The following is a 22439-nucleotide window of genomic DNA, read 5'->3' on the forward strand; positions in this document are numbered from 1 at the left end:
AAGGAATAGGAATATTCTGAACATGTGGTTAGAGTTCTGAACTATGGCAGTGGACACCTGTGAATATGTCCCTCTGTCAAAACTTTCATCCCACTAACAGTGATGCAAACCACAGTGGATACCTGTCAAGTGCCTTGCCAATATAGAGTTAAATCTGGATACTGTACTGCTAGTTTGAATGTTTCCCTCTCTGGAATGCATCTTGTCATCCCCTTATCTGCCTTTCTCTTTCCCAACCTTCCCTGGCCTTTGCACTTGCTGTTTAGACTTAGCATAAACTAGCTTAATAGCAACTATGTATATCAAGATTGTAGCCTTGGGAATGAGTGCTGTATATCACTATTCTCAAAGTAAAGTGACTTTGGAAAATGTATGGGAGGGGGCTTGCAAGTATCCTTTGCTGTTTTTTGTGATTGTATATTACTGCCTCTATGCTAATTCATATTAGTTCTAACTCAGACCTAGTCCGGGCTGGTTACACCTGAAGCTTTGAATAAATGGAGCCTTCTGAAATATGTGAATGAGTGAACAGGGGGGACACCTGACAATACCACCCCCCTTCCCCCAAAAAGTACTGCAATAAATGAAAATCCAAATGCAACCTACAAAGATTGGATTGCCCATAAATGCTGCAGTACAGAAACAGCTTTCCATTGCTGGAAGTACCAATCAGGCATAGGCTTGTTTTAAAGGCAGGGCTGCTCATCTCCAGCATTGAGTATCTGGGTTCCACCCAGATACGATCAACAGTCACTTCCAACATTTGTGTTGCACTTTCCTCTCCCTTCATTCCCCCCCCCCCTTTTGGTATTGTATATTTTAGGGTGTGTATGTGTGTGTCTGCACCCAACTGGGGGCCTGGAGGATGTTCAGAGAGGTGGCTAAATAGAGCCTGCCCCTCCTGGCCAAATTCAAAGTGGCCATTACAGAAAGAAGGTAAGCCAGGAGACAATGCTGCATTTTGTTCATTTTTTTATTACTGAGTTGCCAAATGTTATCAAAGCCATATTTAGTTTTCCTGGTTTTTTCTTCCATATTATCTTATTGTAATTGTTTGTGTTACCTGATACAAATTGGCTTTTACATTTTTGTTGTTTCAATTATTCATGTGTGCTACTTCAGAACTTGGTGGAAAGTGGCATGTAAATCTCACTAAATACCTTGGGTGCTGGTGCATGCAGCATTCTGCAAGATGAATAGACATTATGCAGCTTTTCTACTGGATCAGGGAAGATCATAGCCATTTCCCACAATGAAGATTAATTAAGCACAGAAGTAGCAATGACCAGAATGCATTCTCTGGTGCAGCTTTTAGAGTTATCCCAAATATTGATATAGGAATAAGACAAATCTAAGGAGAGCTCACATAGAACAGCCTCCACAGAAATAAAGCAGCATGTGTGTGTGTGTGGGCAGGGGGGACTTCAACAACAGCTTTGTCATGGCACAAAGGTTAGAAATGGAACAAGGATTTAACCCAGCATGTATAAAGTGGCAGACATCTATGTAGCTTTCCCACCTATTGAAAAAACTCCAAGAGGGTAGATTACAGGATAAGAAACTGGAGGGAGTTGGCTGTGCAATCAAGCAATACTGATTGGGATTGGCAGGAATTGTTGGCAAGTATGAAATGCTGCAGTTAAGTCAATGGCACGTGTCAGCACCAGTTAAGTCTACACGTGTCAGCACCAGCATAAATGGGAGACAAATACACGGTTAGATGCTGGTCCACATAAGAAGCAGTGTTTATTGTTGCCAATCACACCCTTGAGTGTTTGGCTGTACAAAATAGCTGGCCATTCTCATGACTACAGCTGCAGTATGAAACTGCATGAGAAAAATAAAGGCTAGTGCTTGGTGTGACTTGGCCTGAATGCTGAGAAGAAAGAAAAAAGATCCTACTACACCATACTGACTCCAGAAATACTGGCTTAGAAAGAGTGTTCTGCTACACTTGCTGTCATTTTAGAATTTAATACATAAAATACCAAGGCATGACCTGAAAGTTGCAGATCTGGAGATTCTGTTCTTTTCCATCATAACATCCAAGAGATATCATGAGCAGAGATAGCATCCTCATTATCCCTCTTGAATGCCAAGTCAATATGTGGCACTATGGAAGAAGTGTTGTCTGAACAGGGCAGAGGGGAGGAGGAAGCTCCTTCACAATGATCAAGACTAGCATTTAGTACATGCGATTATTCTTGTTTCATAGGGCAGTGTTCACCTGCAGTAGAAGAGCTAGATTTGAATCCAGTAGCACCTTAGAGATCAACAAGATTTTCTAGGTATAAGCTTCCTAGAGTCAGATAGGTCTAGTCATGAGATAACTATAGTTTAGTGAAATGTTTTATTTTAGCAAAAGCTACTTTATGCTGTTATTATAGATCTGAGGTCTAAATCACATCCTTTGGTGGAAAAATACAGATAAATTCACATCCCCCACCCCCAGTTCAATATGTCAGTGAAGCTTCTCAGCTGCCAGCCAGCAATTAGGAATATTGCAGAAGGCTTAGACTGGACCATAAGAGTAATGCAGAAGCAACTGCTCCTGAAACTAACCAGCATGGAGGACAAGAGAAAGCAACACAGAGATGAAGCAAAAGCTTATAAACTAGGGAAAGTGCCTAGGGAGGGCTGGGGGAAAACTATTTGACCATTAGACTCTGGTTAATGTGGGACTACTCTTAAGGATGAAGCAAAAACTTTTAGCCTGTCATAGCTGGCTGAATAAACAGGATTGGAAGGGGATTTATAAAGGCCCATTAAAACCAGATTAAGATCAGCAACTTGTAATAAGCAGGAATGATGAGAGAGGCAGGAAGTTACTTCTGTTTTATATCAGTGTTTGCACTGACAGCTGCATACTCTGGGCAAAGCATGCCAGGAACTCACCCAAGTGATACTTTGAAATTCTCTCTTGCACATGCAGAAATGCACAGTGAACAAGGAGAAAATACAGTACTGTAGAGAACAAACTCAGCACAGAGATTTTCAGTTGTTTGGAGGAACATACCTTCCAGATACAGGCACTCTGGTCACTTGAGCCACTGATCAAGAACTGGTCACCTGGGCTGATGCCTGATTTGACATAGAAACTGGAATTCTGATGTCCATTGAAAGTCGATACTGAGATTTGACAAAAACAAAGCACAATGCCAGACAGTTCACAGCTTGGGAATCAGCCAGCTAAACAAAGGCCAATAATACAGGCTTTCCTCATCTGTTCACATACCCACAGAAGCAAGCTATTTAAGCATGTTCCTTTTTGCTCTGGGCCTGAGGCTTTCCAATTTGCTAGTTGGGCAACCCCAAGCACAGAAAGGCCAAATATGGGCAGGGACAATGGACAGAAAGCAAGACTCCAAGAAGAGGTCTGTAATGTATGAACATAGGTCTTACATTGCACAGATATTCCTTGACTAGTACAGTTTGGGCTGGTCATACAAAAGCCATTTCTCTTACCCCCAAATATTCCACCCAAATTTATTCTGTGTTCAAATTAAATAGAATCTGGAAAACCTGAGCAAGAACTGATTTGTAAGATAATAAGAAATAACTAATGTAATATTGTTGTCCTTGGTATTCCTGTAGTGAAAAATGCATATTGTGAAGAGTAAAATATTCTTCTGAATAATAAAGAGATGGAAACATTTTGTATCTTTCTTCCAAACCTTTCAAACCTGTATAATCCTTCCTACTGTTAGTAAAACTGAACCCCCTAAAATATTAGACATCTATCTATATCCAAAATCAAGCAAAATGGGAAACAGCTGAAAGGTTTGTTTTATCGCAGGCACATCTTCAGTTTTCTCATGTATGAGAAAATCAAAGCAAAACTTCAGTCCAAACTTTTTTTTTAAAAAAAACCCTATCTTCATAAAGCAGCAAGAGCCTGGTTTGAAGCTGGGACTCCTAATGTTGCAACCATTTGACCAGCAGGATACAGCAACTTTATTCCTGTCTCTTCACTCCCTGCAACAGTTTGGCTATACTTCTTGGTCTCTAAGTGCACCTGTTCCAGGAACCTCCTTAAATCTCTAAGCACTCAGCACTTCTCAGATCGAATGCTCAACAAAGACGCTGCTGCTCCTTTCATTTCCTGCCATGGGGATCCTGTTTCTTAAGGAGGCTGGGCATGGGCTAAGGGACACAGGTCACTTGGCTATTTTAAAGAACTCCATAATACATCCCCACCACCTGATCTATTAAGCCTCGGAACTATGGCCCCAAATAGCTGCCACACTTGGCATGCAAAGGACTGGAAGTGCCAGTCAGCATCAGGGAGAGTTGCGTGCAGATCACTCCAAGATGACTGCGGAGGTGGAAAGGGCACATTCCTAGGCTTAGCACAGAGTGTTATCAAGGCCCTCCATCAACCCTGGAAAGGAAGCTAGCTATGTGCATTCTTTATACAGAGGCCAAAAGCTGCAGCAGCATCTGGTCAAAAGATATAACTGTTAGAGTCCTTGTATACATGAACTAAGTAGGCTTTTCTAGGAAGAAGCTATCTATTCATCTTTTCAGGCTCAGGCCCAGAGAGGTTTCCTGATCTCCTTTCCTCTAGTGACTGAATTCTGGCAGTTAATGCTGATCGCTAAACCTAAATTCAAACATAAAATGGTTTGCATTCCTTAAAGCTAATTTAATCACCTGCAGCATGTAAGATTTGCCTCCAAGAAAACAGGTAAGGAAGCTTTACACAAAATGGTTCCCACTTTCAACCACCAATGAAGGTATGTATAGGTGAGCTTGTAAATTTTTTAATTTAGAAGTTTACACAACTGAAACAAGCATTGTCTGCAGTCCATACTACCATCTCATGGGTCATTCATTCAGTGCCATATGAAGGCTAAAAGAAGCAAAAGTGTACTTGGAAAAAGACACAACCCATGATCAGGAAACTGCCAGACAGGATGTCTGATTCCTATTAAAAGGCAAAATAATTAGGTTCTAGAGGCAAATATGTACACACCCCTCCTACTAAAAAAGGAGAAAGATTTGAGTCCAAGTACAAGAGGGAAAGCTATTAACACCTGCAGGTTTCCCAAATGACACAGTGAGCCTTTCAGTGTTTGCTGCTCTCTGGTGGCCTGAAAAGAGAATATGCAGCTGGCTACCAACTCTTAGAAACCAGGGGGATGTATAATACCTGAAAGTTTGCGCTTTGAGCTACAAGGAAGAAGGAATACAATTACAAATACACAGGAGCTGCGTAAATTTTATGAAGAGAATAAAGAATTTGCGCCATGATGGATTATAAATTATTATCTTGGAATGTAAATGGACTAAATTCACCACAAAAAAGAAAGGCAACATTTCATTGGATTAAAAAACAAAACTGTAATATAATTTGCTTACAAGAAGTTCATATTAAACAAAAGGATTATAAATTTTTATGGAATAAACAATTGGGACTGGAATTTTTTTCATTGGCTGAACAGAAGAAAAGGGGTGTGATTTTTTATATTAAACAAGAATTGGACCCAAAAATAATATTTAAAGATAAAGATGGAAGATTTGTGGCAGTAGAAGTAATAATAAATGCGAAAAAATTTTATTGGGACTGTATGCACCAAATGGTGCAAAAGATTTTTTTTAAAAGACATTATAAAACAACTTGATGAAGTGACATACGACCAGGTCATGATTATGGGAGACTTTAATAGAACAATTCAGAATACATTGGACAGATCTGGGGAAATATAACAATAAAGAAGGAAAATTGCCAAAATCCTTCTTTGAACTGGTTAAACAAGAAAACTTGGAAGACATATGGAGAAAATTTAATCCTGAAGTACGAGATTATACATTTTTTTCAGCAAGACATAATACCTTTTTCAGAATTGACATGTTATGGGGTACAAAGGACTTAGGCCTTATAACTAAGAAAATACCGAAGATAGGTGCAGATCATAACCTAATATTATGGATTACAAAACTGTCTAAAAAAGTGAGAAGATGGAGATTAAATGAAGATTTACTACAAAATAAAGAATTAGTGACATCTCTAGAAGATGAAACTAAAGCTCTCTTCCAAATAAATGATAAAGATGATATAGAATTTCAGATGGTGTGGGATGCTTATAAAGCCGTAATGAGAGGAATATTGATTACATTAAACAATAAGGACAAAAGGGCAAAAGAAAAACAGATGTTGGACATTCAAAATGAAATAAAGGAAAAAGAAGGGGAACTGAGGAAAAGGCCAGGGAAAAAGAAATAAGGGAGATTACAATACTACAAGCACAAATGAGACATTTGTTAAATAAGGAATTGGAATGGAATTTGAAGAAATTACAACAGAAGTCCTTTGAGGGAGCGAGTAAACCTGGAAAGTATTTGGCCTGGCAACTGAAGAAAAAGAGGAAGTAAAATTATTAATAAAATTGTGGTTGATGGAAGAGAGATAGTAGATCAAGAAGGAATAAAGAGAGAATTTTTTAAGTACTATGCTAAATTATTTAAAAGTGTTAAAGTAAAGAAGGAAAGGATGGAAGCGTATTTGCAAAAGATTAAAATAGCACCCTTAACTGAATATATGAAAAAAATTTTGAATGATCCAATTGAAAAAATAGAAATTGAAGCAGCGATTAATGCAATGAAAATTGGAAAAACACCTGGGCCAGATGGATATATGGCAAAATTTTTAAATTTTTTTAAAGAATTAGTACCGAAACTTCAAAAATTGATGAATATGATAAGAATAAAAGGGAAAATACCAAATACATGGAAGGAAGCTGTAATTTCTTTGATTCCTAAGGAAGATAGAGATGTCACGAATGTAAAGAACTATAGACCAATTTCATTACTAAATAATGACTATAACAACTTAAACAATATTTGATAAATTTCATAAAGGAAGACCAAGCAGGATTTCTCCCTAAAAGGCAAATAAGAGACAATATTAGAACTGTTGTAAATATTGTAGAATATTATGAAAGACATCCAGAGAACGAAGTTGCATTATTCTTTGCGGATGCAGAGAAAGCTTTTGACAATTTGAACTGGGGCTTTATTTTCTCCATTACTGCAAACATAGAGTTGGGGGAAAACTTTATAAGAATGATAAAGGCAATATATACTAAACAACGTGTAAGGTTATGTATAAATGCAGATCTTACAGAAGAAATGATAATCAGCAAAGGTACAAGACAAGGTTGTCCACTTTCACCTTTGTTGTTTATGACTCTTGAAATTTTATTGATGCAAATACAAGATGATAAATAGAAGGGTTGAGAGTTAAAGGATTTATTTACAAATATAGAGCATCTGCAGATGATATAATGTTTATAAATGAAAATCCTACACAACACCTTTGTTGTTAGCTAAAATACAAGAATATGGAGAACTGGAGGGATTTTATGTTAATAAAGAAAAATCAAAATTTTTATGTAAAAATATGCAAGTAAATAAACAAAAGGAGTTGCAGAGACTAACAGGATGTGAAGTTACCTCTAAAGTAAAATATTTGGGTGTGGAAATAACAAAGAAGAATATTGACCTGTTCAAAAATAACTATGAAAAGCTATGGCGTAAAATGGATGAAGATATGATAAAATAGAATAAGCTTAACTTGTCATTGCTTGGAAGAATAGCTGCAATTTAATATTTTGCCGAGAATAATGTATTTGTTTCAAACTATTCCGATTGTGAAAGACAGTAAACAATTTAACAAAGGCAAAGGAAGATTTCAGAATTTGTATGGGCTGGGAAGAAACCAAGGATTAAAATGAAAGTTTCAATAGATGCTAAAGAGGAGGATTCCAATTACCAGATTTAAGATTATATCATGAAGCAGTTTGTTTAGTGTGGATAAAAGATTGGGTGACGCTGTTGAATAAAAAACTTTTAGCGTTGGAAGGTCATGGAAATAAATTCGGCTGGCACGCTTATATATATTATGGGAAGAAAAACATGGATAGTTTTTTCTCTCACCATTATATAAGAAATAATTTGTTGAATACTTGGATGAAATATAAGAAATATGGTGATGAAAGAAAACCATTATGGATAGTGCCAACAGAAGTGATAAAAATAACAGCTGAGACAGGTGAGGAAAAATGGCTGTCATACAATCAACTATTAAAAATACGAAGTGGCAAAATACAATTGAAAACTGCTGTGGAGTTGAATAACAAATACGACTGGTTTCAAATGCAACAAATAAAGAGTTTGTGGAAAATGATATTAAAACTGAAGGAATAAGACGAGAGCAAACAGATATGGAAAAAATTCTGCTTGGAGATAATGAAAAATTAATTTCAAAAACTTATAAGTTACTTTTAAAATGGTCTACAGAAGATGAAGTAGTGAAATCTCAAATGATTAAATGGGCAATAAATGTAAAGAAATACAGAGGGATACATGGGAATATTTATGGAAGAACTCTATGAAACATTCAACATGTCAGAGTATTAGAGAACTGTTTTAAAATGATGTATAGATGGTATATGACTCCTAAAAAATTGTCAAAGATGAATAACAAGATGCCAGACAGATGTTGGAAATGTAATAAACATGAACGTTCTTTCTACCATATGTGGTGGACTTGTGAAAGGGCAAAAAGTATTGGCAGATGATCCAACAAGAAATTTCTAGGATCTTGGGATATGAATTCAAGAAAGCTGCAGAGACTTTTCTGTTGGGATTAAAAATGGAAAAATTTCCAAAAGAAGATAGAACTATAATTTGGTACTTACTTTCAGCTGCTAGGACACTATATGCACAGTTATGGAAGCAAGAAAAAATACCAGAAAAATGGGATTGGATTGTAAAAGTTATGACATGGAGTGAGATGGACAAATTAACAAGAACTTTAAGAGATTATGATTTAGAAGATTTTAAAAGGGAGTGGAAAAAATTTAGAAGTTATGTAGAAAATGAGTGGAAAGTAAAAGGACTTTGGACAATTTTTGATAATGATTAAACTTGAGAAGAAAGAATATTAATTTTAGTTCTTAGGAATTAAGGGTACCTTTTAATGTTAGTATTTTGAGTAAATAACACTGGCGGGGGTCAAGTAACGGGGGGAGGGATGATTTGAAAGAAGCATATGGGATAGATGAAAAGAAGTTATTAATGGAAATTGTTACCATATGTTACCAATAAAATTGTTTAAAACACAGAAACCAGGGGGATGTCATGAGACCTGACAAGAAGGAGCTGGAAGGGTTAACACACCTGGAAGAGTTGCCAGCCAGTTCCTCAGCTGAACAAACAGCAGCTGGCCCATCAATCACTCTTCAGGCACCAGTGTCAGCTGTTAATGATCAATCTCCTCCAAGCTCACCTCCTCCCATCTCAAGAGTTCAAAGCAGGCTCCAGAAAGAACTTTCAGAGCGAAGACGTGAGGCATGCCGATGCTTCAGATCTCTCAGCCCTGAGTTCTAGCAGAGTCACTGTCACCCAGGGAGCAGGCTGATTGAGACTCCCATATAGCTCCCACCCAGGACCTGGTAACCTTGTGGAAGCAACAAATCTATTCTCTGGCTTGCATCCACGCTCCTTCTTGATCCTGACATGCTTGATTTCCTTGACACCCTAACCTTTTGACTTTTGGACATTGACTTCTGATTCCGGTTTGTGATTCTGCATTGATGACTTGGCTCCTGCTTGACTTCCTGGACTTTGATCTTGGACTGGCTTTGGACTCCTGAGAACGTGACAGATTGCTTCCACCCAAACACTCACTCCACAAGATGGATGAGGAGGCAAGCAGAGGCTCTGGGCAGCCTTGCTCACTCAGGTACAGCACCTCACTTAAATGGTGGCTCACCTGCAACATCAGCAAGCCACTGTCGCTGCCCCACCCAAATGCCCAGTGCTTCCCCCAGAGAAGTTCGTTGGGAAGGTGGAGAAGTTTCTTGCATTCCTGGCACAGTGCAAACTGTATATTGAACTACGTGCCAGAGACTTCCCCAACAAGAAGACCAAGGTATGCTTCGCTGTCAGTCTCTTAAAGGGGCAGGCAGCTAAATGGGCTACCCCCTTGCTTCTAACCCCATCGCCCCTGCTGACTACCAGGGCTTTCTGGATCATATGACGGTAGCTTTTGCTAATCCCCAGCAAGCAGCCACCGCCAATCGGAAGATCTGGACCCTGAAGCAGGGTAGAGACTCGGTTTCCCAGTACTCCACAGAGTTCAAACTTCTGGCCCAAGACCTGGCCTGGAATGAGGCTGCCTCCATGGACCAGTATATGGAAGGGCTGGCTGATGAAGTCCTTGATGAGCTGGCACGAGTAGACTGACCAGCCACACTGCAAGGCCTAATCACACTGTGTCTCTGCATCAATGACTGCCTGGAAGACTGCCTCCAAGTGTGAAGCAGTGCCCATCCCTTTCAGCTGCCCCGCCGCTTAGTGATGGTGACGACCCCAAGCCCATGCAACCCAGGGCTGCACGACCGCAGCTCACCCCAGAGGAAAAAGCACGGCACCACTCACAGAATCTCTGCCTGTACTGTGGAGGGGCGGGGCACTTCTCCGGCTGCCCAGTCAAGCGCAGCCAGCCCAGTACTATGCCACCACCACCAGTAAAAGACCAGCCCCAAGTCTGAGTGGACCCCCCGACTTGGGGCACCTAGCTGGGTCCCCTGAACCCTACGTTACCAGCCAGGGCTTGTTCCTCGTACCAGTCACACTCGGCTTGCCAGACGGGCACTGACAGTTCGTCTATACCATGATCGACTCCGGGGCCTCCCACTGCTTCGTCGATGTGGCCTTTGTGAAGCAACACCAGATCCCAGTGCAGGACAAAGACACCCTGACCCTGGTTGAAGCCATCAATGGGTGCCTCCTCCGCTCCGGTGACCCAGGAGACCCACCCAGTCACGCTCAAGATCCAACACCATCACGAGCAAGTACAATTTGATGTTGCTAGCATGCCCCGTTTCCCCCTCATTCTGGGACTCTCCTGGCTCGTAAAACACAACCCCCTCATGCGCTGGGCACAGGGAAAGCTGAGCTTCAAGGGCCCTTGTCCTCACCAAGCCTGGTTGGCTACCCTGGCCGCCGCCGCTCCGGCTGCTGATCCTGTACTTCCCCTGGCCTACACAGACATTGCCGATGTCTTTGAGGAAAAGGGGGCTGACCAGCTCCCCCCGCACCAGCCTTATGACTGCGCCATCAATGTGGTACCAGGGGCACCCCTGCCTATGGGGCGGCTCTACCCCTGTCCAAACTGGAGCTAGCAGCCCTGTGGGACTTCCTTGCCAAAAACCTGGAACAGGGTTTCATCTGGCCATCCACATCCCCGCTGTCTGCCCCTGTTCTCTTTTGTCAAGAAGGCGGTGAGCTCCGGCCCTGCAATGACTACTGGGCCCTAAACAAAATCACCGTCCGAGACTGTTACCCTTTGCCACTGATCCCAGAACTACTGGATCGCCTTAAGGGGGCCCAGGTCTATGCCAAGCTGGACCTCCAGGGCGCGTACAACATGGTGCAGATCCACGCAGCAGACGAATGGAAGACTACTTTCGGGACCCGCTATGGCCATTACGAGTATCTTGTGATGCCCTTCGGCCTGACCAACACCCTCGCTGTCTTCCAAAGGCTGATGAACAACATCTTCCGCGACCTGCTCGACCACTTTGTGATCATTTATTTAGATGACATTTTAATTTATTCCCAAAGCCCCGCCCAGCACGCAGGGCACGTCCGCCAGGTCCTGCAATGCCTGCACGAGCATGGTCTCTACGCCAAACTAGAGAAGTGTGCCTTCAACAGCAGTCGAGTTCCTTGGCCACATCGTCTCACCCTATGGGACTCGGATGGACCAGAACAAAGTCAAGGCGGTCCTGATCTGGCAGATGCCACGGAACCGCAAGGACGTACAGTGGTTCCTTGGCTTTTCCAATTATTATCGCCAGTTCATTCCTGCCTATGCTGATGTAACCACACCTCTGACCCAGCTCTTCTGGCCCAAAGAGCCATTTCACTGGACTCCAGAGATAGACTATGCCTTCACCACCCTGAAAACCTGCTTCACCACCGAGGCGCTCCTGTGTTACCCAGACCCACCACTGCTGTTCACAGTAGAGACCGACGCCTTCAGGGTGGCCCTTGGCACAGTGCTATACCAGCGGGAGGACCCCTCCCAGCTGCTACAACCCTGTGCATACTACGCGCGGCAGCTGACACCCGCAGAATGCAACTACACCATCTGGGAGCGGGAACTCCTGGCCATCAAGATTGCCTTCAAGGTTTGGAGGCATTACCTTGAAAGGGCCTGCCACCCCGTCCAGGTCCTGACTGACCACTAGAACCTGGAGCATCTACAGACCGCTTGATGCCTCACCCAGTGTCAGATCCGGAAAGCAGACGCCCTTTCCCGAAATCCAGAGTACGCTGTGCCTCTAACAGAGGAGTCCCCAACTGGGCTCATCCTTGCATTCTCGGTCTTCGCTGCCACCATGACTTGCTTGACCTTGGCTGCAGACATCCAGGCCAGCCAGGCCCAAGACCCCTGGGCTCAGCAACACCTCCTGGAAGTGCAAAATGGCACTGCCAGCAATAACTCCAAGGTCCTGCTCTTCCCCACTGGTTTGCCTTGTTGCCTGGTCTCCTCCTGCGCTCCCCTTCCCCGCACACAGTGAAAGTGGGATTCCAGGGAGTGTGGGCCACCTGTGGCTCAGCCTGCTCTTCCAGCCTCTTCCCCATCTCAGAGTGCACTGCTGCATGATGGGGCCAGCTCAGACTTGTTGCTGCTTGCTGGGGGCTGGTTGATGAGGGCCACTGCAGCACCACTCACCCTGAGCCCAGACACCAGTAGACTCATGATGGATTTGCTTAAATATGTAAATATTTTCATTAAGTCAAGGGGCTTTATTTGTTGATGGTACAGCTGCCATCCAGAGCAGTTGTGAAATACATTAGATAGTGTCCTACACGATGTTTGTTTCCATTTAGTTTCTGTGTCAGGCAAAAATATTTGGGATAAAAACTAAATATTAAAAGTGCATTTTAATATTTAAATGCCTTTTCCTGGTTTGAATTTAAGCTGAAGATACTACACACACACACTCATGCACACACACCAGTGTGCATACCTGGCCCCCTAAAATTTAAGGCAGGTTGCTTATAAATTCTTTCCTATCAGTTTTCTTACCTGGAGAGTCCTTCAGACTTGACATATTGAACATATATATAATGTCATCAGTGCAGTTAGCAAAGAGGCTGGTACCAGTGGAGTCCAGAACAAGACTAGAATAACCTAGAAAAGCAATAAGATTTTATGCAGCTGGCTTTTCTGAATCTGAGAATAGCAAGTTCTTCTAAACTTCTGCAACTTCTCCAGTCTGCTATATGTGGTTTTTTAACTGGAAGTGCCAAGACCAGAACCTGCAACCTTCTGCATGCGAAGGAGGTGCTTTACCAATGATTACAAAATAAGAATTACAGCTGATTGAATAAGCCACAAATTGCATTGGAGGGAACAGACAGTTTGCTTCAGACTTTAAACCAGGGTTTCTTGCAGATTTTTAAAACTATTAGGCATTTTTGCCAGAATATGGTTAATCTAGAGTATCAGGATTTAGAGTCACACAGCATTATACAAGTGAGGCTGAAGCAGCTTTCAACCCTTAATCAACTTTCATTAAAGTCTAACAGATAGTCTCATAGTAGTTAGTTTTTGTATGTGTGCTCCAAATCAAGCCTAAAATATGATGCAACCCCTCTACTGCACACTAGAGTACTCATGCAGCAGCATGTGCATACAAATATGCACCTTAGGGCAGTTCTGCCCGTAATGTACTGACCTGAGAACCAGGCTGTAGGGCAATACAGAGGCAACTAGAATATGCCAGAAGCACTACCAACCCCCACAGACTGTGCCATTTGTGACACCCAAGTCACAGGTTGGACACCTATAACTTAGGATACTGGCTGAAGTAAACAAGCAGTCTGAGAATAAAGAGACTAGACAAAATACTTTGGAAGGATGATTGGGAGGCAGTGATGGTTTGAGAGAATTAAACAGGGTGGGGGACAGAAACAAAAAAAACCTGTTGAGGTCATCAGCCCTTCAGTACTAACCACAGCTTTGGTTCCTAGAGTGTTTTGTTCCATTCCCATGTGATCCAGCTTTGAACTAGGATTGCCATTTTTGGATGGCTGGAAGCTCTGCTAGATTAATTATATTCCACAGCTAAATGGAAGCCACTGCGGCTCTTTCAATGCAATAAGCTCCCAGTGGCTTATTCTTGCCAACAAACAAGAGGCCACATTATGAATCAACTGCGATCCCTGGGTAGTCCCATTCAAAGGTTACAAAGACATGTACAATAGTGGACAGATCATGTTTCTCTAGGAGCAGCTATAGCTGATAGGACCCTGCTTCTGGCTACAGATGCTATGTGGGCACTTGCTACATCCCTAACAAGAGCACTGTAAAGACATACCAAGTTTACGAGTGCTGGTCCCAGGATAGCTGAAAGACCTAGATGGCACTGGATCCTGTCGATATGTGGTATAGCTCTTGCGCAGGTCCCATACCTTAATTACCCTAAATTGAAAAGACAGATTGTTTCAGATTCAACACCATAGCTCATTATTCTTTGCGATAAACTCACAAAGGAGAATGCAATTCTCTATAATCAATCAGAACATGCCTTAAGCAAAAAGATACTAAAAAAAAATTCAATGACAGTGTACAGTTGGCTAGCAAAAAAATATCAGGTATTCCAGGTCCTTTTACAACACATTCAGAACTATTACACTGAGGCCTTTGGTATAAAAACATTAGTCTTTTAAAACAACTGTGACAGCTAAGTTAATTTTGCCCATCAAAAAAATTATGCTTTCTACTTGATTCAATTGAAGCAGTTTGTCAGCATTTTTTCTAGGTAGGTTACAGAAAGTATTCTACAAGGCTGCTATGCCTGTATACTATGGCACAGTTAATCTCGGTGGAAGACAGAAGCATCATTTAAATGGTTTAAATGGTTTTATGAATGTTTATCTGTTTTAGATGTATTTAAATGGTTTAAATGGTTTTAATGGTTTTAGATGTATTTTAAATGGTTTATGAATATGTGTGTTTGATGTGTTGGTATGTTTGTGGAAGAGCACCTCATTTCGTTGCTCTCTTTTTGTTGAGAACAATGACAATAAATCTATCTATCTATCTATCTTAACAACTGGTAAAGGCAAAAGAAAACAGGGCAAAATTAGATCCAGTACTGCAAAGAAAGCAAGACTTCAAAATAAACAGCCATATGTATCAACAAATCAAATGCTGGCTCAGCCATCTGTATTGTTCCTGCCCTCCTTCTCCATAATGCTTTCAGCAGGTTGCATGTCTTGGATTCCCAGCCTTTTACCCCTGCTTGGAAAAGTTGAAGTATGCCATAGCCAGTGTTCCCTCTAAGCCGAGTAAGAGCTAGCTCAGTTTTTTAGCCTCCAGCTCAGTTTTGTCTTAGCTCAGGAAGGATGGCCCCAAAGCAAATTAATTTCTGTAGCAGCCAAATTGCTTGCTCACAGCTTTAATGCCAGTAGCTCATAAAGTAGAATTTTTGCTCACGAGCTTAGAGGGAGCATTGGCCATAACCACTATTGTTTGACTCTGCATGGATGCCCAAGACAGAGGGAGACAGTGCTTCTCCTTTTGCACCCTGCACAATGTGCCTACCCCACCCCATCTACTCTATTACATGTTGCAGGAAGACAGTGGCTAATGGCTTTAGTTCTGCTGCAATAATTTGTTACATTTTCCACTGCCAGAGGTGATTACAGTACCAGCAGATGACAGGTAGCCCACCTGAGGCACGGAGGACAAACTAGCATTTCATGTACTTGTATGCACAGAGGTAGCACCTCTGTGAATCTTCTTCTCAAATTATGCCCCAGATGAATTTTGATATTTATGCAGGCTTACTCAGGAAGGCATACTTTACTTCTATGCAGTTCTTCACACATGTTCCGTTCCAGGAGCATGTTATATTAGAAGGATCATATTCAATGATTATCTCATGAAGTTATCAGAGCAGTTATTTTGTTTCTAGGCAGATGCAGTCCTCCTTTCTGCAAGAGAAGACGCACGCTGGGAAAACTAGAACAGGCCTACTCTGGAAATGTTCACACTGAGTTATGTTTCAAGGCTGGAGCACCCTGGTAGTCCCTCTTGAGTTAATTCATTTCCCAGTCAAGATGGAATATGAGTTACAAACTAATGTGTTCACCATTGCCTTCTGTAAAGCACGACTGAATGAGCAGACACAATCACCTTACCCATCAACTGCTCCTGCAGAAATTAAGGTGTGTTCATCTTGAAGTATCACCACTGTCACACTCTGCTGGAAATCCTAAAGAAGAAATATATATATATAAAGAATGAACCCATTGTTGAAGGAGATCCAGGACTAACTTCCTTAACTGCACATTCATCTTGAGCACCCTCTTTTGACAACTTTGTGGATATCTCTGCTCCATTAGCCATCCCATTTACAATCAGTTATGGTTTAATGACTTCAGGAATAGTAGCTCCAAGAAAAACAACTGATTTATGTAAGAACAGTTACTAGTATATAAGAAGGCAGAGACGACTGCAAGTGTTTGCAGGAGTTTAATTACAACAAAGCAGCCAAATTACCCCCGTACAAACACTACCTATTCACAGGTTAGGGTTTCAGAATGTAAGATGTTATTGAATCCTGAAGCTGAGACAGACTGCTGTTTTATCAAGGCCAGTATTGTGTACTTTGACAGGCAGTGGGTCTCCATACAAAATTCCTTCACATCGTCAGCTGCCTGATTCTATTAAATAAATCCATCATATGGTATTTTTTGGGACAGAGTTTGTCAAGAAGTAGATCAGTCACTGAAGAGAAGCTAAAATTGCTGCAAGGACTATGTCTAAGACAAGTACAGGGTATTAGACTCAACCAGGTTAAATACAAAATAAAAGCAAATGGAAAAGTATGGCAAAGTTAACTTCTGAAGTTAGAAATCAGTGTGTGAGGACAGGAAAGAATGGGTTTTATAGAGAAAAACATTGTGTGCTCATATGCAAGCACGCACAAAATGAAATTTCCTCTTGCATTAAGTAACGTGTGTGATTGTGCAAGTGAGTGTTTTGGCAAGTGAGTGTTTTTAAGGGATGTATATGTGTTTGCATATGTGTGTGAGAGAAGGCACTTATGTGAAAGGTGATGGACGAGTAGTTTGTGTGCCAGAATAAATGAAGATCTAACACACTTTTGAAGCACTGACCATTGCTTTCAGGCCAGCCTTCTGGAGGGCTATTGCTTCAGGCTCACATAGGACTATTGGGCCAAATTTGCTAATTTATTTTCTTCCAAAATGTTATCATGTCTACAGTTTATATTCATTGCAATGCAGATTTCAACCTGCAAAGACTACCACTGAAGCAAAACAAAGCAAAAAAATCCTTAAAAAGCTACCTTCATTTTCCTTTAACCTTAAAAAGTTAATTTCTTTTAAGATGATCTTAAACTGGCTTCAGTTTCAAACCCTTACCACTGCAGGAGCCAGTCTTCTTCCAGACTGTTTTTTCTTCTTCAGTTTGGATTGCATGTGCTTGTCCGTTATGTTGTGGGCTCCACTTATTTGCTTCACTTGTCTGTAAAACCCATCTGAAAGGTAGTTTCAGAAAGCAATACTGAAGCACTGTTCCCTGCACTGCTGTTCCTTCCAGATATGGATGTAACTGATATGCCATCTGGTCCCTCCCCCTCAGACTATCGTGCACAACCATTCAGCAGGAAATGAAAAGACAGGAAAGGCCCTTCCCACCAATCTGATTTCAATTCGTGATTGTTACTAGGCAAAAATTCTGAAGTCTACTCACTTATCAGTGTAAAAAAGTCACTGTATGCAGGTTAAATACCCACATCAGTTGTGAAGGCAAGAGTTGAAATCTAACCAGGCTGACAGGTTCAGATACACACTGAAGCAGAAAACTTAGACTAATCTTGGGTTTAGACATTTTTGTACAATCTATTTCAGGATAAAAACTGCTGTCGCAAGTAGTGGTTACATGAATCTGCCTTATACTGAATCAGACTCTGGGCTCATCAAGGTCAGTACTGTCTACTCAGACTGGCACTGGTTTTCCAGGGCCTCAGGATGATGTCTTTCCCATCACCTACTACCTGGTTCTTTTAACTGGGTTTGCACTTGGGACCTTTTGCATGTCAAACAGATGCTCTGCTACTGAACCACAGCCCCTTCCCTCAAGATTTGTACCTTTCTTATTGCATCGAGTGTCCCAAACCATGATGTTTCCATCTCTTCCTCCAGTACAGAACACAGCTGTAAAATATATGCAATGAGGATTAAACCAACAGCACATTGCAGAACCATAAGAACATAAGAGAAGTCAAGTAGGATCAGGCCAATGGTCCATCCAGTCCAACACTGTGTCACAGTGGCCAAAAAACCCAAGTGCCATCAGGAGGTCCACCAGTGGGGCTAGAAGCCCTCCCTCTGTGCCCCTCCTAAGCACCAAGAATGCAGAGCATCACTGCCCCAGACAGAGTGTTCCAACAATAGGCTAATAGGCTGTGGCATCTCCTCAGATGCCAAGATCGACAAGGAGATTGACAACAGGCTGGCAAAGGCAAACCGTGCATTTGGCCGACTGCACAAAAGAGTGTGGAGCAACAAGCATCTGAAAAAAGGCACAAAGATCAGTGTTTACAAAGCAGTTGTGATGACAACCCTCATCTACGGCTCTGCATCGTGGGTTTTATACCGTCATCACCTGCGACTCCTTGAGCACTTTCATCAGCACTGCCTTCGCACCATCCTCAACATCCACTGGAGTGACTTTGTGACCAACACTGAAGTCCTCAAGAGGGCGGAGGTTACAAGCATCGAGGCACTGCTGTTGAAGACGCAGCTGCGCTGGGCAGGGCATATTTCTAGGATGGAAAACCACCGCCTTCCCAAGATTGCTCTGTATGGCGAACTTTCCACTGGCCATCGAAATAGAGGGGCACCAAAGAAGAGGCACAAGGACTCCTTGAAGAAATTCCTGTCGCATCAACCATCACCAGTGGTCTGACCTAGCTGTCAGAACTTGTATCTTTGCTGCTGGTCCCCTATAATGTGACCAATGCTGTATGGTAGTTTTACTGTGTCTTAAGAGTTATATTGTAACTGAACCAAACTGACTCCATGTTGTAACCTCTGTCTAACCCAGAGTGCCTGAATAGTAATTAACCTTGCCCCACTGGTATCCAAAATATTTGGGGCTGTAGAATGAATTATGTCTTGTCTCTGCACATTCTCACACTGGGACCCTTTGAAGCCGAACAGCATGGCCTTCGAAGTAGGGAGGCATCCTCTCTACTGATAGTGATGGTGAGAAGACAGCTGCGCCCTACAATGTGAATTGTGGCTTTGTGAGATGTTTGCTTTACGTGTATAAAATCAAGCTGATGCTGGCTCTCGCCATTACTGTTATCTTGCCTTTTCCAGCACCTAGTTCTCTTCAATAAAATCCTAGCTTTGCAACTGAGTATGGGATCCGTTTGAAGTTCATTGAGTTCTGACATTATAACAGTAATCCCTTTGTTCGTGGCTTATCTGTACTGGAGGCTTGGCCCGATGGCGGCAAAAGTACCAGACGACGGAGAGCCCACCACCCCATCGGAGGACCCGCCACTCGACCCAAACGTGACGGGGGTCCGACGCAAAATTAAGGTTCCAGCGCCCTTCTCGGTCGACGCAGCTTTCCCGGCCCCGCGAACCTGGAGCCCACGGAAGTCCACGGCAGCGATCGACGCCGCGGAGCAGCGGTACCGAAGCATGTTGGGCGAAGGAGGGGCAGGAGACGACGGCGAGGGCCAGGCGGAGGGTACGGAGCCCCGAGGGGGGGAGGACCCGATCCGGACCCTCCGCAACGAATTATTCGACTGGGTGCGGGAGATCCACGGCGATGTGCACCGCTCCCGCGTGACGATGGCCGAGGAGATGCAGCAGAACCTGGGCGCTATCCACGACCAGCTCCGCACTTTGCAAACCGCAGTCCTGGGGATACCGTATGGAGTGCTGCCACTGGGGCAACCGCCCGTCGCCCCGCCGGCCCCCGCCCCGCAAGCCCCGGCTGCCCCGGCGCCGCCGGCCCCGGTGGGCCCAGCAGCCCCGGCACCTCCGGCTCCGCCGGCTCCAGCCGCCCCGGCACCACCGGCGCCACCTGCACCAGGGGCCCCGGCCGCCCCGGCGCCGCCTGCACCACCCGTCCCGATCCCGCCGGCCCTACCGGGCCCCGCACCGCCGCCTGGGGTGCCGCAGGCGCCTGGTGGGGCCGAGGGCCGGGGAAGGGAGTTGAAGATTACGTTCGATGGGAACCCGGAGGGCGTGGAGTACTTTACTATTCAGTGCGACACGTTCTTCACCCACTGGGGTGCCGACTACCCTACCGAGGCCAGCCGAGTGCACCACATCGCGTCTCGACTGAGAGGGGCGGCCCGCAAGTGGTACGTGGGGCTTTTCATGGGAAGAAAGCCCGAGTTAGCTACCGTGGCAGGGTTCCTGCACGCGATGCTCCGCCAGTATGGAGATCCTTTACGGGAAGAGAAGGCGGTCGCTGCCCTCCAACGCATCGAACAGGGCAACCGCTCCACCCGCGAGTACGCCACCGAATTCCTGGGGTACTGCGCGGCAGCAAGGGGATGGAACGAGGTCATGAAGTACACCGCGTTCATCAACGGGCTGAATCCCAGCATCCTCGACCGCTGTTACAGTCAGGGGAGGCCCGATACGCTGGTCGGCTGGATCCAACTGGCCGGGGAGGTGGAAACCAACCTCCAACACGTGGGGATGAGGAGACAGCAACTAGCGAGGAAGGGAGCCAAACACACCCCAACTAAATCGGAAGGGAAGAAGGCCCCGACGACCTCCACCCCGTCTCCCGCCCGCAAGTGCTTCCAATGCGGGGACCCGAATCATCTTGCTGCTAACTGCCCTGGGAAAGCGGGATCCACACCACCCACGGCGCGGCCAACCACCCCGGGCCCGAAAAAGAAGAAGAGCAGCCGATCGAAGGAGCCCAGTCGGGGCTCCGTCGCCACTTCCTTGGCGACTGACGAGGATTTTACCACCAGCCTGGCGGCAGTCGAGGAATCGACCGAGGAGTCGGACGACACCGAGTCGGCGGGAAACGACAGCGACCTGCTTTAATGGGTGCCGCAAAGCAGGTCCAGCAACAGCCGGCACTCCTCACGGTGAGAGCAACTGGGGGTTTACTTTTTATGGCCGTTACCCTCCTAAACCCGAACCTAAAGAGATTCATGCACGCCCGAGCACTAATCGACTCAGGGTGTAACAGGGACTTGATCACCCCCCGCCTAGTTGAGGCGCTGGGATTAGCCACTTCGCCCCTGCCACAACCGATGCAGTTCCAGCAAATGGACGGGGGGCCCATGAGGGGGGAACCATGTGTTTTAGAAACTCAGGCGGTCCCGGTAGGGACCGAAGAGCACTGGGGAATTGAGACTTTCGTAATTGCCCCCTCCTGCTCTTTCGACGTGGTAGTTGGCTCAGCCTGGCTCGCCCGCCACCAACCCGACATAAGGTGGGAGGAACAGATCGTCCGGTTCCCAGATTGGAGGTGCGAGCATCACCACTGGCGCCCCGAATGGGGGCCGCACGCTCCCCCCCCAAAACATGCGGGCGTGCCTCACACTTGAGGAAGTCGCCTCCATCCCCAAGGAGTACCGAGACTTAAAACTGGCATTTAGCGAGAAGGAAGCGGATGAGCTACCCCCCCACCGCCCTACAGACTGCGCCATTGAGTTAATCCCTGGGCAGCAGCTTCCCAAAGCGAAACTGTACTCCATGGGTTGGGCGGAGAAGGCGGAACTCCGAAAGTTTTTGGACAAAAATCTAAAGCGTGGTTTTATTCGACCGGCCACAGCCCCCCATGCCGCCCCCGTTCTATTCCGAAAGAAGAAGGACGGGTCGCTTAGACTTTGCACAGATTTTCGTGCGATAAACGGGATTTCCATGTCCAACGCCTACCCGATCCCGTTGATAAAGGACTTGTTAAACACTGTGGCAAAGGGGAAAATATTTACCAAACTCGACCTCCGGGACGCGTACTTTCGCGTTCGCATCAAAGAGGGGGACGAATGGAAAACCGCCTTCAACACCCCACTGGGACAATTTGAATACCTTGTCATGCCGTTTGGGCTACAGGGAGCCCCGGGCGTTTTTATGAACTTTATCAATGAAGTGCTGCGGGACTTCCTGTTCAAGGGGGTGGTGGTGTACCTTGATGACATCATTATCTATTCACAAGATCTAAAGTCTCATGTGCCTTTGGTCAGAAAAGTGTTAAGCACCCTTTGTAAACACAAACTGTATGCCAAACTGTCGAAATGTGAATTCCACAAGACTGAACTTGATTATTTGGGCTTCCGGGTGTCGGGGGAGGGATTGTCCATGGACCCCGCAAAGGTCCAAGCGGTGTT

At 44.4% G+C, this 22439-nt stretch overlaps 1 protein-coding gene across 1 annotated transcript in view; it reads right to left on the reverse strand.

Moving 5' to 3' along the window:
• Positions 1-22439, reverse strand: part of DTL (denticleless E3 ubiquitin protein ligase homolog) — a 48975-nt gene that overhangs the window by 14715 nt on the left and 11821 nt on the right. The window contains exons 6-11 of the mRNA XM_060247111.1: positions 18208-18273; positions 17479-17594; positions 16231-16304; positions 14403-14506; positions 13109-13213; positions 3017-3129 (exon numbers count right to left, since the gene is read on the reverse strand). Coding sequence (XP_060103094.1) covers positions 3017-3129; positions 13109-13213; positions 14403-14506; positions 16231-16304; positions 17479-17594; positions 18208-18273 — 578 coding nt within the window. The remainder of the gene's footprint in view (positions 1-3016; positions 3130-13108; positions 13214-14402; positions 14507-16230; positions 16305-17478; positions 17595-18207; positions 18274-22439) is intronic.

The sequence above is a fragment of the Heteronotia binoei genome, chromosome 1, assembly GCF_032191835.1.
Source record: "Heteronotia binoei isolate CCM8104 ecotype False Entrance Well chromosome 1, APGP_CSIRO_Hbin_v1, whole genome shotgun sequence".
Lineage (NCBI taxonomy): Eukaryota > Metazoa > Chordata > Lepidosauria > Squamata > Gekkonidae > Heteronotia > Heteronotia binoei.